The sequence below is a fragment of the Triplophysa rosa genome, linkage group LG6 (assembly GCF_024868665.1).
Source record: "Triplophysa rosa linkage group LG6, Trosa_1v2, whole genome shotgun sequence".
NCBI classification, from domain to species: Eukaryota; Metazoa; Chordata; class Actinopteri; order Cypriniformes; family Nemacheilidae; genus Triplophysa; species Triplophysa rosa.
This window is the reverse complement of record NC_079895.1, coordinates 1275219-1294694: the sequence shown is the minus strand read 5'-3', so window position 1 is coordinate 1294694 and position 19476 is coordinate 1275219. Positions and strand designations below refer to the sequence as shown.

Here is a 19476-nt window from a genome sequence, read left to right as displayed (position 1 = left end):
AGCATACTCTTGAGTTCACTACAGTAAACTGTATTATAATATATTAACTACAGTGAATTGATACTAACTATACTAATATTGACCAAGTAAACACTACAATATAGAGATTTTACAATAATGTTTTCATGGGTGGACATTTTGGGCGTAAAAGTCATTCGGAAGCATCCTTATTTGATTTACAAATGTACAGTTTCTCATATAGTTCCAAATTCGATTAAAATACAATTGGGATAATGTTTCAGTTGCCTTAAAAAAATAGATATTTTTGGTTAAACAGGATTTTTAATTAAAGTTGTTGTCAGGACAGGATTTATTTTACATATATTTTACAGGTTTGTCTCAAAATTAGAACAAGGTTTATATTTTGACAACTTACCCTATATGTAGTGCAACTACAAGCCCTAATTTTTTTTGGGGGGGGCAAAAGATTCAACACATGCCACATGAATTATATCAGGGTAATAATGGCCCAGACGTTCAAACGTCGAGATGAGAGTTCAACGTTCATCTTAAAAAATGTGGCCTAAAAAATCAGAATCAGAAAGAGCTTTATTGCCAAGTATGTTTTCACATACAAGGAATTTGTTTTGGTGACAGGAGCATCCAGAACACAGAAACAGCAACAACAGTACACAGATGTAGATACAATGACCTAGCCCCGGTGAAGACTTTTACTTAAATAACAGGTGTTGGTTGAAAGGTTCTTTGCAGAACAATGCAATAAATAACCTTAACTATGTTCTAATTCGGCTCTTTGTTTATACAGTATATGCCAAAAAACTGCATATACCTGCAGTCTGTCACCACATAAACACCTACAGAAAGATACACAGGATGAACGCCACGGATATGAAACCTGCAGATATGATGTGGGTCAGTGTTTGAGGTCTCTGTTCTTTTCTGAATATGTTCTCACGTCGAGTTTAAAGGTGAAGAGTGTCATTTCTGTACCTGAAGCGGCTCAGAACTGCACAATAATGATCATTCACAAACACTGCTCAGGCTGAGCAACAGCATTTCTCTATGAAATATCCACCTACAAGCGATTTACTTACGATGCCGTTTCATGTTTACTTGGCTACGAGCATTTAACAAACAAACACTTATAGTTTGCATGAACATTTGATGTGAAATGAATTAAAACACTTCAAATAATTAGTAAAGCAAAGAACACGAGTCTAGCAACATCTGAAATCAAAGTGGCAAGCAACGGAGGGAAAAAAGCAACAGAAAGTGGTAAAATGCCCCAAAATTTGAAGCGGGCACAGACCTGCTGCATTTGATTTCTGATTCATCTTTAACATTCTATTCTAGGCCACATTACACAATCACACACAACAAGAGTTGATTCATATTAAACTGTTTAACCAAAAATTATGAGACTGACTGTTTTTACAGAAATGCTCCTAAAATGATACCCAGAGGGTAAATATTGCCCCTTAATGCAAAACATTTTTTTCTGACACTGATGTCTAGACAAATCCTGTGTTTTAGAAGTCATTACAAAGCTCAAGTACACAGTCTTTCTTTTTTCAGAACTTCAAAGCTTTTTTCTATTCAAATGAATAATTGTAATGTTTGCGATTCATTTCAGAGCCGAGCTGATTTGGTTCGAAGCGCTCTGCATCGATTTCTCTCCCCGAGGGAAGTCTGGGAAGCAGGCCAAGTGTCCGGTCAGCGTCACCCTCAACAGTTCACACAAATGTTTCTGTAACCTCCAGATCTAAAAACTAAACCAAACGTTTCTCTTCTTAGCTTTGCCTCTGACGGGCATGTAATAGCGCACCTCCCTCCAGAAGCGTTCAGAGGGATGGAGAGAGGTCACGCGCTCCTCCGACGTCCCGTCGCAGCACATCCACCTCTTCCTTCTTTTCCAGGCCTGCAGCGCTCCCTGTTTCTCTCTGATGAGACGAACGCTCTCGGGCAGCCTCCGCGGATCCTGGATTTCCTCCATCTCCAGCAGCACGATTTTAATGGCGTTCTCCACCAGGGCTCGGTACAAACCCGCCTGCTGTTCGGCCCATTCCTGCGCTTCTGGACTGCAGAGAGAAGATGCCGTGTAGAGCAGCAGGAGTCTGCGACAGCCCTTCAGAGCGTCTTCAACAACATCCACCACAGCTGAAGAGAATTCAAGTGGTGAATAGTGGGTTCACACACAGGCTCCGTTTCAAAAGAGTTGGTAATGTGATGTTGAATGCATTGCTATGAACTAATTCAATCACTTTCTGAATTAACTTTCTGTTTTTATTTCTACTTGGTCAGCATGGTTGAAACGGTTCCTCTGATTGAATGAAAGCGATTGTTTAAAAAAATCCCCATTTTGAGCAATTACAGAACAATGCATTACATGTTGAAAAAACCATCAAAAATGTACGAGAATAAAGATACAGTATTGTTATTGATTTTAGCTCTGGTGGCCTGCTAGGATTTGAAGCAGAGCCTCTGACTCAACTCGAATCTACTCTTTATTAAGTAAAAATCTAATGAACGACCTGTGAGAGGAATTTACCTTCTCCTGGCAGACTGTCCCGGCCGAGAATGAAAAGTTTATAACCATATTGTCCCTCCAAGACCTGAGGTAAAGTCCTCATAGCAAACATCTCGGCCATTTCGCTGGAGCCTTCCAGAACTCTTGGATAGGCAACGTACGCATCAAACTGCTTACCGTCACCATCTGGACAAAACAAACCGACCACATTTACATGCTGCGCATCAAAACATATTAAAACACATTTAACATTTGTACTGTAAATCATCACACTCAAAAAAATGAACTGTCGCTGCTGTTAGTTTGACTTAACTCATCCTTGTTCACAGTCCATAAAGAATGCAAGTAACTGAATTAACGTAAGTTAACTATGTTATTTAAACTGAAAATGTAGATCTGTCAGCTTTACTTAACAAGCGTTTGACTGGTCAACTTAACATTGTTGAGTAGAACGCAAAACTCTATAATATTGGACCTATTGTTGAGTTTACGTAATATAAACAAGTTAACTCAACATGACTGGTTGAGGGGGATTTCCAGTGAATATAGGCAGTAAATTTCGAAATTTAGTGCTATTTGAAGTGTTTTTCAGTAAAGAAACAAGACTTGTTTGTGCTTAATGTTCATTTATCTTTGAGGTTTAAAAGAGTTTGTTGTATTTTTGAGTTTTAGGGTTACCCAGGTTTTTGTGCCAGAACTGAGATGCCTCTCATCTGATTGGCTCATTGTGTTTTGACTTACATGCAGTAAGTCTGTATATTATTTATGTACGACAACAAAAAGTACCATTGAGAAGGATAAATATTGAGTTTAATTAACTTCAAATTACTGGTACAATCGGAATGGTTTGGATGTACTCAAAAAAGTTTTGTCAACTTTACTTAAATTTATTTTGTTCATACAACTAAAGTGTTATTTGTTCAAATGACTCAATATTGTTGCGTGGAAGCTATTGATGCAGCTTTTTTAAGTAAATTCAACAAATCATTTTTTGAGTGCAATATCGTTTTTTATAGAATGGTATTATTACATGTGAGATGCAAGTGGATTGTTCTGGGAATGAGGTTTCTTTTATTGTACCAGTGAGGGCAAGAAATGGAAAACCCCAGTGTGGTGAACTGATTTTGAGAAAAAAAATGCCACATTCAACTGACACACTCACTCGGTGTTTCCTGACAACAAACAACACACACGCACACGCACACAAACACTACCAACTCGAGCGAGTGTTGCCCGACAGTACCGTCTCCATGACAGAACTGCTGCATGAAAGCCTGAAACGCTCGCAATAATGCTGTAAAGCAGCTGAAGGTGTGAATTCTAGTTGAAATGATGTCAGCCATTTCCAAGAAACTGTGCTAAGTGCAAGTGTACAAGACGTTTCCTGTTTATTTCAACACCTGTGGTTTTGTAGAAGAATGGAAACATGTTCCGGACCCACAAGGTCAGCTCCACCTTAAATAAAGTGTAGAGAAGAACGCCCGTCATGAAGAGAAACGCCACCGAACCCAGGACAAGAACCAGCGGCAGGAGAAGGTTCGGATCTGTTTACGACCAACAACAACAGGGTGTTATTTTTCCAGGAAAAACTTTCAGAAGACCTACAAAGGCCTTCGGAAGAATTCAAATGGTTATAAAATACCTGTGGGCAGGAGCATAAACTGGCCAGTGGGATGTCCGCGGCTGCTGGACACCATGCAGGTGAAGATTTGATTGAAATCTTCCTCGAACACCTCAGTCAGCCACAGCGTGCGCACCATCCAAACGCCATCGTCTGCACTGCTTTCACTGCCACAGAAACAAACATTTTCATTTACAGAGAATCCAGACGGATCATGTGCTCTTCATCACATCTGTGCAGTTCTGAATGACCAATGTTCTATGTCAGCTAGGGAATATCATATAGAAACTAGTCATTCTAACATTTTATCTCTTGATGTTTTTTGGGCCAGAATTTTACATTGTTTCTCATAAAATGATCTCAATGACTTGTGTGCTAATTGTTTTCAGCGATACAATATACAGTCATTGGCAATAACCGTGATATTCAAACCCACGGTTATCAATATTGTGTCGATAATTCTTTAATTCTACATTTGATCATTTTAAACATATCTTAATATTATTTTTAATTTTCTTGAGAGTCACAATGTTTACAAACTCTCTCTCTGCCTCCCAACATTTGTATTTGAAGTGTGTCATCGCGTGTGATTCAAGACAAATCAGACACACACAAAAATAAAGATAGCATCATAAAAAAGAACCCCAGAAAGATACCGCGATAATACCGCAAACACGAAACCAGCCGTTCATAACCGCTGGGGCGGAGACGGTATATCATGCATTTTTTTAACGCTCAGTTTCTCAATGATTAGCCAGAGGGCGCTCTCGCGCAGAAACTCTGATTATGGGACAGAGAAGAAGTAGCATTTAAACACCCTCCGTTCCATTTCGAAGGGCTCATCCCTGCGCCCTTCAAAGGGTTTACCCTCCAGAGTGAGAGCTTCAAAGGGATGAAGGGTGTAGGGGACCAAAACGCCCTTCTGTGTCATCATTCCGTGCCCATAAGGAGGCGCCTCCGCCGCGCAAGTATCATGGGGCCGCGAAGTGTCCATCAGTTGTACCCTTCGAAATCCTTCATCCCGAAGGGCCCTTTGAAGTGGCCAGTTATGATCACTTCGATTTGGAACGACCCTTCAATACGGCGGCCATGATTGTTTTCACTCCGAAGGGCCCTTTGGAGGGCGATATATCCCATTTGGAACGCACCGGCACAAAGTTCCAGGGAATGCCAATGGTCATATTCTATCGCTGTCTTTCAAACCTTTTCAGGTATTTGCATGATAGTAAAGTATATTTATAGTGATGATGTTTGACGAGTGTTGCTGTTTCAAATGCACGTTCTAAACGACTCGATCTCGTAGTGATTTTAGGTCGAGCAGTACTTCCTACTGATCAAAGAGACGTAGTTCACGGAAGAGCTGCGCCGAAAACACAGAATCAAAGCCTTTGTGATTTCAGAATCGCCCTAGACAGGTATAACTACCGCGAACCGCGATACACATCGCCACAGGGCTAATAACCGTGTCGTGAAAGATCTGATATCGTGAAAGCCCTATATCCAATAAAGCAGATTAAACTTCAACACAGTCTTATGCTACTGACATTTATATTAAAAACAATATTAAATCTCTGTCCTAACACTCAAAATACTTCAGAAATGATCTATAGACCAACTTGGCAATATTGGTATGAGTAACAATAACAGTGCACTTGCTGATCAGGAGCTTGGGCTTTCCCCCAAAATATTTGTCAGTCTGCGACGGTCCGAACAACCCTCTCAGGTACCCAGACAGGTGCTCGGCTGGTGACTAAATCCAGTACTCACTCGAGGGGCGTCTGATGAACCCGATCCGAGACGTCCAGCGAGACGAAGTACTCCTCAGAATCCAAACGAACTTTCCAGAGCACTTCAACCAAATGAATGCCCTTCCCCGGCACGAAAACCCGACACCGTTTACTGCACGATGAACCTGACAGATATTCACAAACACACACACACACACAGCTTGTGTTTATAAGATTTTCACATTGACCACAAACACTGCGAGACGGGTGACAGTCATATCATTTGCATTTGTACACAAGACACACTGTTATGAACAGAGATGTTTCGAGGATGGTTGATCAGTTTTAGTTTTTACACAGCACGCTCGATCTGAAGTGTGTTGTGTAGGTTTCACTAAACCACAGGGCTGATAAGAGAAAGTATTCAAATGAGTCAAAACACACAACGGTTACTGTGATTTTCACCTGAGCTACACTCTTGGAAATAAAGATGCTTAAAAGGTTGTTCACAGCGATGCCATAGAAGAACTGTTTTTGGTTCCACAAAGAACCATCTCTTTCTTACCGTTTTTATAATCGGAAGAACCTTTTTTGTGAAAAACAGAAAGGTTCTTCAGATGTTAAAGGTTCTTTATGGAGCCAAAAGGTTCTTCTATGGCATCAGTGAACCTTTTGAAGCACCTTTTTTTTTTTAAAGAGTGTAATGAGACGACATGAACGACTACTACTCCAGCTGGACCTCAAAACTGTGAAAATAAACCAATGCTCTTAAGTAGCTTAAAAAGCAGAGAAAAAGACACAAATCAAAAGTGAAACTCACCCCTGGACACTTTCATGACGTCATTAACCGGCTCGACCATTCGAGGTTTCATTGAAGTTTTATCTGTAAATCATAAACAAACATAGTAAAATATGGCGTTAGAAATGGGACAAAACTATGTGAGCGTGTAAACACAGCGCGCAAGCAGATTACAGCTGCGCGGGCACACTGAAAACGCTCACGCGTAAAATGTAAACCTGTAGAGATCGCAAATCTCTAACCTGAACACAAAAATCAAGATTGTGCACGTAAATCAAGACTTGCGAGGGGAAATAAAAACCCCCAGAGTCAAAGCAGATCGCTCGCGCACACAGTATTGACTACACGTGCAAGTGCTACTCTACGCTGGGATTCTTCACGCGCGCGAGTCATTTTGACTTTGGCACTAAGGGGGCGGGACACTTCGATTTTGTGACAACAAATGCCATTGGCCCTGCTCTTTTCTGGAACTCCCGTTGTGATTGGCTGTTGCTGCCGCCCTCAAGTCGATGACGGAACAGGAGAGATGGCAGGCACGTATTTTTGAACATCACTAGCCTTCTGCGCAAAACACGGTTGTCTGTTGCAGGCTATTTGAAGAAACGACTGACATTCTAGATTGCAGTGCTGTAACTCAGTAATTGAATAGTGATGTATTATTATGATATGTAAAATAAGAAAAGTAATAATCGAAAAGCTACATATGCAATTACGTTAAGATTATAAACGCAGGTATTTGAACTAGAATTTTAAATTGTATGCATGAAAGGCAGGGGTAGTGGTTAGTCCAAAAAACTGAGATTAGAGAATAGCGTCATCTGATTTAGATAAGCAAAGTTTGAAATTACATTTATCAAAATGATTAAAACAAAAAGTACAAATCAACCTGCTTCACAGTCATCTGTCTGTCTCGGAGTCTGCCGAGCAGACGGAGTTCCTTTCTCTACAGCCGGAATAGGAAGCCGACTTTCACAAGCTCAAATAGCTTGGTTTTCTTAAACAAGAACACGTGAAATAATATAGTGATAGGACCCATCCATATGATAGGACCGTCTGCTGTATTAACGAGTTTCTCTATTGCTTGGCATGAAATAAAAAGCGATTGGTCTGTATTATACCTACATTGATTAATGTCTTCAAAAACACAGAATATGTAGCCTATTCTTGTTTTTTAACATTGTTAACATGAGCCTTTTTAATGGCGACATAATTTAAAAAGGCGATGTCTTTCTCACTAAACCCTAACAAATAATGAAATGTTGTTTTTATGACAATTTTAACTTAAACTTTTAATATATTGTTTTAAAATGTATTAAGTTTTATGGTTTTCACTCAACAAAAAATAATTTACCTCTTAAAAAGAATACAGAAAATGTCAAACAATTAAAGGCAGAATACACAAATTAAAAGAGTTTTTATAAATAAAAGAGAATTTGATAAATACAACGAACATACTAGGGCATAACCTTTGCTCTAATTTCTTCGGCTTTTGTCCGTTGGTGAAAGCGCTAGCATTAGCTAATGCTAAAGATTAGTTAAACACTAAGGATAGATGATTTTGTTATTTGTACAGATTGTGACATAAAATGTAAGTAAACATGTCCGATCTTTAGCATTAGCTAATGCTAGCGCTTTCACAAACAGCCCAGTCTTCAGCAGCCGACATGCCGTGGGTCCATCTGCACTCTTATAGTGATGACAATTGACTGTGTAATAGGGTTGATGTTAAAAATCCTTAGGTCTATGTTAAATTGTAATATATATAACTTTATATATATATATATATATATTTTTTTTAAAGATTTATTTTTTGGCGTTTTGCCTTTATTTGACAGAAAGAGACCCTTTTCAGAGAGGACAGGAAGCAAAGTGGATGAGAGAGAGGGGGTAGGGTCAGGAAAGGACCACGAGCCTGGACTCGAACTCGGGTCGCCCAGGACGCACCGGCGCCACATGTCGGAGCACGAACCACTCGACCACCTGGCTCCGACATAACTTTATATTTTAACACATTTTACTAATCTATTTTACCGACTTATCTACAAAAGGTGACCACTGGTAATGCCCATTTGCTATGGCTGAATGCAGAGTGGAAGTGCTTTCATATAAATTGAAATATTTTTTTATATTAACCCAATGTTTCTGCACACATTCATTTTTCTGCATTTGGGCCAACATATAAAATATTACTTAATGTGAATTCCTTAGATCTTATTTTTCCCAATTTCCTGCCATCTCTCCTGTTCTGTCATCGACTTGAGGGCGGCAGCAACAGCCAATCACAACGGGAGTTCCAGAAAGGAGCAGGGCCAATGGCATTTGTTGTCACAAAATCGCAGTGTCCCGCCCCCTTTGTGCAAAAAAGTCAAAATGACTCGCGCGCGTGAAGAATCGTGTGATAACATGATTTGAGATCAACAGCAAGTATAAACCGCACGTGTCTTGTCGGATCTTTATTTTTACAGATCTTGATTTTTCAGATCAGACTGCAGGAGGTGTTCAGTGTATTGTGGAGTAAATCCTCACCGTCAACTTCACACTCCAGAGTTTCAGACATTTCACCATCAACGTCATCTAAACTAAACGTCATCTTGCAGGTGTAAAAGCCGGCGTCTTCAAAACGTGCGTTTCTGATCAGCAGCATGTCCTTCATGGGCACAAACTTCTCATCTTCTTCAATCTCCTCACAGTTCTGAGAAACAGAAAAGAGATTTGGAGCTGTGCACCGAGCCATGACCGGGAAATTATAGAAGCAGGTCACCAAACATATCACACTGGGAAGGTATCGGTTTATTTCTACTTAATTACGTGGTGCCTTTTACCTTGTACCAATGGATGGAAGATCTATCCACACTTTTGAGATAACTCCTCAGAGGACAGGCGAGGAAACCGTTCACATGAGCGTTGATTTTCTGAGCCGCCTTTTGCTCTCGCATGCAGTTCTCGGACATCTCATTCACCATCAACACCGTCGCCTGTTTGAAGCACTCCTGTTCAGTTCTGTTGAGACGTGACGAGCGAAAAAACGTTTAGATGGGTGTCATGAAAAAAGAAATCACACAAACGTGCGAATAGATCAAATTTGATTTCAATCATTCATTTCTCTGTGATTTCAAGCTTTGACATGTTAATATTTGAGATATCAACTCATGGTTATAGTTTCACAATGTGCTTTACATTATTTTACATAACTCCATTTTTTAAATGTTTCAAAAATCATGTTTGTTTATTGTGCATTCCAATTAATATCAATCAAACTGCAGTTTGTTTTGATTTAAGCCATAATCAAAACAATAAAACATATGAAAAACGTAATAAAAAAACTTATGGAGTCTTCATGTGCATATCTAACCATAATTTAATATGCTCAGGAGTCATGACCCCGCTGAGGGTCAGGGGTCACAGACAGAATACAATCAGATTAACACACACGTCACGATGGGACCTCTGCTGCCCCCTGCTGACAGTTTCAGCTCTGGTTTATGTGAAGGGAGGACGTTTAAGAGCCCAATCTTCTGATTAAAATGATTTGAAATGAGATTTAACATCACATCACACTTTTTTAATAAATCAAATGAATTTTCATACTGTTATTTTTCACATTCCCATGATAGTGAACACATTTTCAATTCATTGTCATTTTTTCCTGACATACGGAAACATTGGCAGGGCAAGAAAAAAGCCCAAACCACTAACTTGACAGGATCAGAACATGTTGGTAAACCCCTTTAACCTTTTCTCTAAATCAAAACCTTTCGCCAACCAACGTTCTTCTAAATGTTGTTGAGGAGGTGTACTGAGACAGCAGATTGTTTAAAGGTCACCGCCAAACAAATAACCTCGATTCATTAGCTGTCCTTTATCGCACCATCCTGGAGACGTACACCGTTTACCCTTCCAGTTAATCTTTCCATTCATTTATATCAGCGGTCAACAGACAGACAGGTGCAGCGGAACAGAGAATCACAAGAAAACATGTGCACGTCACATTTCACCTTAAAATAAAAACCACAGACGTCACAGTGTAAGTAAATATTATGTATTCATATTGATATAATATATTGTAACCAATCGCGAAACAGGTAACATTTATAATTACTATCATTTACGGTTTACGTCTTGATATACAAGTAAACGGTAATATTACTGTATTTGATTATTTTTGGGGTAAAATATGACACGAACATGTTGCGGACTCCTACACTCTTAAAAATAAAGGTGCTTAAAAGGTTCTTCACAGTGACATATGTTCCACAAAAAAAACCCATTTAGTCAAAGGTTCTTCAAACCATCTCCTTCTTACCCTTTTATAATCCGAAGAACACCACTTTGGATGTTTAAGGTTCTTTATGGAACCATTTAGACAAAAAAGGTTCTTCTACGGCATCGACGAACCTTTTGAAGCACCTTTATTTTTAAGAGTACTCTCTCTGCTAAAGCTCTTTTAATAAAGTTACTTCACTCAAAAGTGACTTGACACTTCCACTCTCCTGAACTCCCCCACCCCCAGACAAAAACCTACGGGGTTCTCCCTAACATCGTCTTTCACTTTGATCAATTTAAACCTTTTTCCAACCATGAGTAATACTGTATAAACCACGGTCACATTCATAAGAAAATCATGGTTTTCTTTAAAGCTCTGGCTGACAGTTCACACGCAGATGGCTGTAATAACACCTTTCCACTGCCAAGATGATGCCCTGCAGAGATTCGTCCTGATAAAAGAAAAATGACCATCAAGCAGGAGGAGACACCGCTGTCCGTACCTGACGACACATATGTAGTTCCCTTGGTGCTCCATGGTGATGTTGATGAACCACAGTGACTTGTCCCGCAATATGACATCATGCTCCAGCCGTGTAACCTCAGAGCCCGTTCTCTTATCGTACCACGTTATGTTGTAAGAGGTGTTTGCAGGATTAAAGAGATGATGGATGTCCAACGTGCAGTGTAAGACCGCGGCTTCCCCTGGAACTGAGAAAACTCGCTCAAACGCCGTTTTGAAGTCTCTGCAAGAGTCTGTGTGAGAGACACGGCCCGTCAGAACACAACCAAACAAAAGAAAGTCATCAAGGGACCAGCACACATGAGAACTCCTTCGATGCTGTTATAACATGTCCCAGCATGCACCTCATGAAGGTTGAGATAGATGCGTGTGTGATGTAATCTAGACAAAATGGATACGCAATTCATTTTACTGTTTTGATGTTTTTACTATCTTCTAAAATATCCTTAAACTAAATGAAACTTTAATGGGATGGTTTCCCGGACAGGGCTTAAGACTAGCCCCAGACTAACTTAAATGTTAGATGTGTCTTAACTGAAAACAGCTTGGCACTGACACATCTTAAAGCCACAATATGGAATAATTTTGTTATGACATATCCAAAAATCACTTGCACAGTGTGATATATTTCATGCAGTTGTGTACTTACATTATCCCAAATGTTCCCAAGAATGTGCAAATCCAGAGAAATTCCTATTTAAAATAATGGCCCGTCCCTTGTATTTGTCACATATCAGTGACTTAATATCTGCTGCTCCGCACTGCCCTCAGTTTCCGGTTGTGGAAACTATGGCAACACGTAAATGCAGAAGTGGTCATACAGCATCTGGGACGCAGCATCTGTTGTTCTGTTATTATGGATCACGATTACTCTTTGGCGAGTAAAGGAAACCCAAAAAAGCGTAAACGTAGGCCAAATGAGGCAAGCAGGCTTATGGACAAACGAAGAAATAAAACGATTAATATCGGCGTGGCGTATTCTAAATGGAGAGAGCTTCGCGACCAACTTGGACTCGACAGAGACTCCGCTCTCACATGTGTTTCAATAGACAGGTAAGCACATTTTTTTATTGTACACGAAATACTCATGCACAGATTATTTGAATAGTTATGAATGCAGTTACCCTATGAAATACAGTATATGTCGCACAAAAACATGTAGCCAGTAACGTTACTTGTAAATAATGTGGGTTCGTTCAAATGTACTTTTTAAAAGATGACTGTATGACTGTTTTAATCACGTAAAACTGTGTAGCATTACGCTACCAAATCAATGGACAAAGTCCAATATCAGTTGCGGGCTAACGTAGCATTACATTCCACGTGTCTTGAAAGCTAATTCATTACGATGATATAAAATAAAGTTCATTCATTCCCTGTCCGTGAACATGATGGGCGATCTCCATACGCCTCTGGATGGTGAAAACGACATGTCCCATAATTCCACTCTCCTACATAACGTCATTTAGCTTAGCCTTTTGTTGTTGTTTCGAAAGTGCATCATCTAATGGTCCAAATATTCCATATTGTGGCTTTAAAATACATCAGTGCCATTGTTTTGTCTCAAAATGCACACAAGAAATGTTTTTTTAAGCATTTTTGTAAAAACTACTAATTTAACTAACTACTAATTTAACTAAGGCCTAGTCATGGCCTAATCTAATCCTTGTCCGGGAAACCACATGCACATTGCAGTTTACTGTTTGCTATATAGGTTTGTGACAGATTATAAAACATAACGTCTTGTATCTACATGTAGCATTTATGATATTAATAGCATAAATAATCAGCATGTTAAGAGCATTTCATTGTGAATCATGTTTTAATTGGAAAGAATATTTAGAATCTAGTTCTAGTATGAATGGCATGGAAAGGCTGTTAGTACCTTTGTAAGTACTCCTGGTCATGATGCATTTATTTCAGTTGTTACAGTTTGTTGTCAGTAGTAGTTTTTTTAAGTATTAAAATAGACCACAGGGACTTCGCTTCAGCACCAGAGCCAACAACACATTTTCTCAGTTACCAGACCTTACTGTGGCAGAATATAAAATAAATGGCCTGATAAAACATTAGATTGATTGATTAAATATTATTTATTAAAAAAAGCATTGTCCGGACCTCCGCTGCAAAAAAATATAGAAACCAGACCCCCCCAAAGCCGTAAACCTAGGGAAAACACTGCCTGGATTCGGCCAGAGCCGTTGAATATGAGAGTTACGACACTCGATCTCGCCGCCGTGTGGTCACGTGGTCCATGGAGCCCTCAATAGTTCTAAACAAGTCTGTGCTGTCAACCTATTTAAATGGATTTTAGCGGGACAGAATATAACAGCAACTGTATTTGCATAAATGTTGCTAAATATTAGCACATCGTGTACACTGAATACTACGTTTACTACATTTATAGCATCATTTTATCTTGGGAGTAATATGAATATAAGATCAGTCTTTGTGTTTAATTTTAACATTTAATTTCAACTGCCAACTCGTTAAAATGTAAAAACATGCAGTTATTTCACCAAATGTACAGCAAATCCGTTTGGGAGACACTGAAACGAATGGGCTTCGGTGCAACGTTTGGAACTATCGGAGGCTCCATGATGCGAGTTACTTACGCATTCCATTCTTTCTATGGAGGTCTATGTGAGTGTCGTAACTCTCATATTCAACGGCTCTGGATTCCGCATCGCGTTACTCTATCATCGGCTGAAACATCCTAGCACATTTTTTTATGTATGTATATTCACAAATTCACTTGATTAAAATCTGTACCTAAAACTGAAGGTTCCTTTGATATCACAGCACCCCGAGCAGCCCAAAAAAACAAGAGCAGAAAAATGAGGGGCAGCCGACCCATATCTGTAAAGAAAAACAGGAGATTTATCAATCACTGCAAAAATACATTATAAATATATAAAAGTCAAAATGCATATATTATTACAACTGCTGTAATTTTATTGCCGGTGGAAACTTGTAAACAATAATTAAATGTCAATTAAAACAAAAGACCGCCCAGTTTAATGACGCTATTGGTCTTATTTCAATGAACTTTGAACCTCAGATTTACTGGAAGTGAACAGTGTTTTTATCACAAACTCAAAGGTCGAATGTACTCAGTCTGGTAAATACACGCACGTAATTCTTCCGAACTAAACTAAAAACAGGTAACTAATATTGAACTGCTGGTCACAGGTCTGATTTGATGTCGTAATCTTAAACGCCCGGATCATAGACAAAGACTACGCCTTGGCTAAATTAGGGTATTTAATTCACTTTTATAAAAATGATAAAAAAAGTCATCTTTATAAAACTAGCATTACTGGTGTGCATCTTGAGACAAAACAATGACACTGAATTATTTTAAGACATGTCAGGGCAAGACAGCCCATTTTTGTGATTATCTTAGTATTGTACAATTTTTAAGACTGATGTCTATTCCAGATATGCTTGAATAACCTGCACGATTTGTGCAATCTTTACATCTGTAAATAACTCTAGACATGACACTCTCACTTCTGTTCTCTCCTTAAAAACCAAGATCTGAAAAATGCTGACTAGCCAGCAGAAACTGCACGAAAACGGATTTTCATTCTTGCACAACAGCTTTTGTTCTAGAAAAGAGCAGCACACGTGTAGAAGAGAACCTAATGTGTTCAATCAGCATGAAAGAAATGGGAATTGAGGAAGGGAATCTGTTTGAAAAAGAAAAAAGAACAGAACACTCGCCAGTTAAAGAGGATGTAAAAGTAAATAACCAAAATGAACCCTAGTACCACCCTGGTCTATGTTCAGTGTTATTAAGAGTTAAAACCATGAACTAGTCTCATTCAGAACCGGGTGGACACAACGATATTCTTAAACGTGTTTCTTCCATTAATGTAAATACAAAAAAATCGACTAACACCCTGGATGAAAGCACAATGTCAGGTTAAATTGTTAAAATGCTGTCTAAATGTCATAAATTGAACATATTTTAAACTAAATTTCCTAACGTTCTCAGCTCGATGTTAAACATCAGTCACATGATCAGATGACTGCCAATCACAGCACAGCAGCGTCACCTGCTGGTGTTAATGCAGGTCTGTTTAGATAAATTGTCTATAGTGTGTAAAATCGGTTCTTTAAGCTTGTAAATAATGTTTAATGTGACAATAATGACAATGTTTGTACGTACTGTCAAATATGTCTATTCTGCTCAATATCTACAAACACTCACTTTAAATCATGTCTTAGTTTAATTTATTATATTTATTATTTTAAAGTCGGCATGAAATTAAAAATGATCATGCTAATTGTTTACACAGTGGTGAAGTATTTATTATACATTATTTATCCGTGCACATCATTTTTTTTTTAAATAAAAATTTGCACTAGTTATCTTTTATCCAAAACGTTAACCTCCTCTTCCTCTGGAAACGACCTTTCTTCACTTCTGGTGACGAGGAATGGCGCGAGGGCGGGACTGCAAACTACCATTCCAATCTTTCACCTTTTAACGATCCAATCAGTTGTCGGTGGATGAAATCAAGTCCCGCCCTACATTTTTTTCTCATTTCAATAATAAATTGAAGTAAATAATGACTTGGTAACTAGTTAGGCTACACCCAACACTGGTCACCACACGGAAAAAAATACAATCGCTACTTCCCTTTCATGCCGACTTTAATCATATTGAACATCTTGTTCATTTTAAACTCAAACCAGCACGACACGAACAAAAAATGATGATCTGATTTTAAATTACACTAGGGAGTGTAACTTTCTTGCTGTCTTTATAGGCGTGCAGCATGGTTTTGGATTGATTCACATAAACCTTACAATCTGGTTTGACAAACTCCTGCTCAGACTTGGAAAAACAAAACCAAACAACGATCTAATGAATCATTTGTCACTAATGGAGCTTCAGTGGTTTGGGCGCCGGCAGCACTTTTAGGATGTAACAATTTCCATTACGTTTAGTTAAGCGTTAAAGGCATGGGAAGATTCATTTTAACGCTACACAAAACACCAATATCCTGACAGGGTGAAGCACAAGTTAACAAGGCATCAGTGTCCATCTAAAGAGAACAGACAGAGAGGAAACCGCTCGAACTGAGTTCCCACAACCACAGAAGACATTTCAAGTACCAAAGGATTTAAAACATCATAATTGAATGTCTTTGGCCTTTTGCCTCAAGCATCTCGTTGGATTCACTCCAAAACATGCATTCACTTTGGAAAGATTCATTTATAGCTGAAAGTAGCGTTGCATCTAAATAAACCCGTCCTAAATAACATACGGTAAAGTAAATATTGGAAATGTCAAAGTGTGTCCAGCTGTTTTGTGGAACGATCATTAAATAGTAGAGAAATAGTTCATTGTTTATATTGCATCAGGATTTATTAAACATTGCGAGTAATGCACTTCATTATTCTGTATTGCTCTGTAGAAGTCAAGATTGCAGAAGATTGTGTTGATAATCATACGTGCAACTTCAGCACCATTTTCACAAGTTCAGCATCCAAAACGGACTCAAGTGACACTAACCCGCCCATCTCCAGTACTTAATACAATTTTATATAGAAGACATACACATGTAAATTAGTTTGTAATATGAATGAATGTTATAAAGATTACATGGTCTTTCCAACAGACTAACAACTCAGGAAATCACTGTCCAACCAATAAAACAACAAAAAACTCACAAAACAAACTTATGGTTCACATATTATCAGTCAAAAGCTTGAACGTGCCTGTTCCTCGTGGTCTTTATAATATATTAAAATGTATATCTAGGGTGAATTCACTCTATATCTATATCTAGTATGCTTCTATGTTTAAGTTTGGTTTTGCACAGAAAAACATCAAAGTTCACAATGCTGAACTGTACTATTGACTAAATACAACAATTAATTTATGAATTATTTGGAATAGATTAATTCTGCCAGATATTAAAGGAAAAATGTCCAGCATACACACAAAAAAATCTTTTAATATTAACGAAAGCGTCCCAGAATGCACCACATGACACCGATTTCCAGTTTTTAGTCACTGCAAAAACTACATTTCCCACTGATCTTAGTCACTTCACATTTCCCAATTCCCATATGTGCTATTTTATATTTTTGACTTTATTCAGAAATGTGGAAAATAGTAGTAAAAATAGAAATATGAAAATGCGTCCTTGACTGGAAATCTGTAAATCACAGTTCTGAATTCTTATTCTCGTATCTAATAAACAAACATGACGTTATTACAGAAACATCTTCAGTTTGAAGTTTAGATCAAGTACAATTTAAACTACTGTAAATTACACACGAGCACGTGCACGCGTTTAATCCCGTCAGTGAACGAAGGACGTTCAGAGGAATATTTGCTGCAACGACACACAGGGAAGTAAAAGCGTGTATAAAACACATAAAACACGACACGGCGTGTTTTGTCATTCACCTCTTTCGCTTTAAAAACAAACAGGGAATCTTACCTACAGTTTGCGGCGTTCCCAGGTCATAATTTCATTCAGTAAAACAAACAAACAAACTCACGTTATGTTTGAGTCACATATGATTAACACACAACAGCTCGTGTCAGACAGACCCTTGCGGCGGACACGGATGTTTCATCAGAACCGCACGACCGTCGTGCCACTTCTTCATAGTCTCTGGGATGTTTGAGAAAGCTCATTTTGCAATATCCTTTCCTATCCAACGCCTCGAGTTGCGCAACAAACAAAATCAACGAGGCGGAGAAAGAAAGTGGATCTGATCCGAATCGGCGCTGCTTAATACGAACTCATAACCTCATACGAACTCATCGTTTTCATTCCGTGACATATTTTAAATATAAGAAAAAGTCGTTTTTGCCTGTTCCCATATGATCCCAATGTTACCACTTTAACCACGTGTGCCCTGCCCTGACTAAATTATGAGTTAAAGGCATTTCTATGACAGTCCTGCAGGGGGCGACAGAATCCATTCAAAAACTGCAGTAAGCGTTCATTGTCCAGAAGAACAATATATTTATTACTTACAATTTCTACCCAATATATATATATATAATAAAATGTTAATTTATATATATGTGATGATATCATAATATCATCATTAATATCATATATATTAAGCTATTTCGGTTCTAGTGGTTTTAGATTATTTTAATGCTTGTTTTGTTTTAATAATTTTGAATCATCTTGATGTCAACTTGGTATTCTGATCGAGAAACACTAGTTTACATCATAGTTACAATGAGAGATGGTGCTGGGATATTTGTATCAGGTGTCATTGGCATGTGTTTTTATCTCTTTCCTGTATTCTTATTTATAGCCCACATTTTTCTGAGATTTTTTACCTGTCTGTTTTTTTATCCTAAATTGTGTTTTCTGCCATGCATGCTGCTTTGCAACAATGCAAACTGTGCTATAGAAATGAAAAATGATTTTAAGAGTTAATACACCAGCATAAGTTATTCTTTTTCTCAGTGTTTGTCCATCATAACCATCAGCTGCAGGATCCATTGGGATGATGTGGCCTCAAAAAGTTCCATGCTGTCATACAGTATTATACGGGGTTAGTTGTCACAGTGGGGACCTGCTGGTAAACCGTCTTGAAACAAATATTAAATCCAAAAGTCTTATTGAAAACGCAGCAAAAATGTTAGAAAACAAAGCAAAATTTTAAACCATTATTGTGAACTTTGACTTATAAATTATTGAAAACAAATGTGACAACTTGCCCCCACCTCAGATGTACAGTATGAGAAAAAACGGAGAAAATCTCAAATCAAAATCACTTTGTATAAACATCTTTTTTCAATATATAGTTAACTCTTGTCTGTGTGTGTGGTTTGATATTGGAATATTAGATTTGAGGATAAAATGGGAGAATGTGAAGGTTACAGAACCAGGCTACTGTTGGAATGGTTGTCCTCCAGTTGGTGGAGCTCAGAGTTCCACTGCTTGTCATTTTGGATAGAAAGAGCCTGAAGAGGAGGCAGAGAGTGTTTCATAGTCTGTTCCACTCGAGTGTCCCAGTTCAGCTTCAGGGAACTGCGTCCTTTCCCATGCTTCCTTACTCTCT

General features: G+C 38.4%; 1 protein-coding gene across 3 annotated transcripts; it reads right to left on the bottom strand.

Annotated features, from left to right (window-relative positions):
- Window positions 1-531: 531 nt before the first annotated feature.
- zmp:0000000936 (interleukin-1 receptor type 1) lies at window positions 532-18307 on the bottom strand. 3 transcript variants are annotated; one of them, XM_057336098.1, is made up of 11 exons: window positions 17886-18307; window positions 14194-14280; window positions 11402-11654; window positions 9458-9635; window positions 9162-9327; window positions 6657-6719; window positions 5877-6021; window positions 4131-4276; window positions 3889-4032; window positions 2510-2674; window positions 532-2118 (listed from the first exon to the last, which is right to left on the bottom strand). In XM_057336098.1, exons 2-11 carry the CDS (start codon window positions 14276-14278, stop codon window positions 1724-1726), a joined length of 1740 nt encoding a protein of 579 aa, XP_057192081.1. In that variant the 5' UTR covers window positions 14279-14280; window positions 17886-18307; the 3' UTR covers window positions 532-1723. The 3 variants fall into 3 exon arrangements, with proteins under 3 accessions (XP_057192081.1, XP_057192083.1, XP_057192082.1); XM_057336100.1 differs by having other exon boundaries at window positions 17947-18307; XM_057336099.1 differs by having other exon boundaries at window positions 14194-18307.
- Between the last annotated feature and the right edge of the window lie 1169 nt (window positions 18308-19476).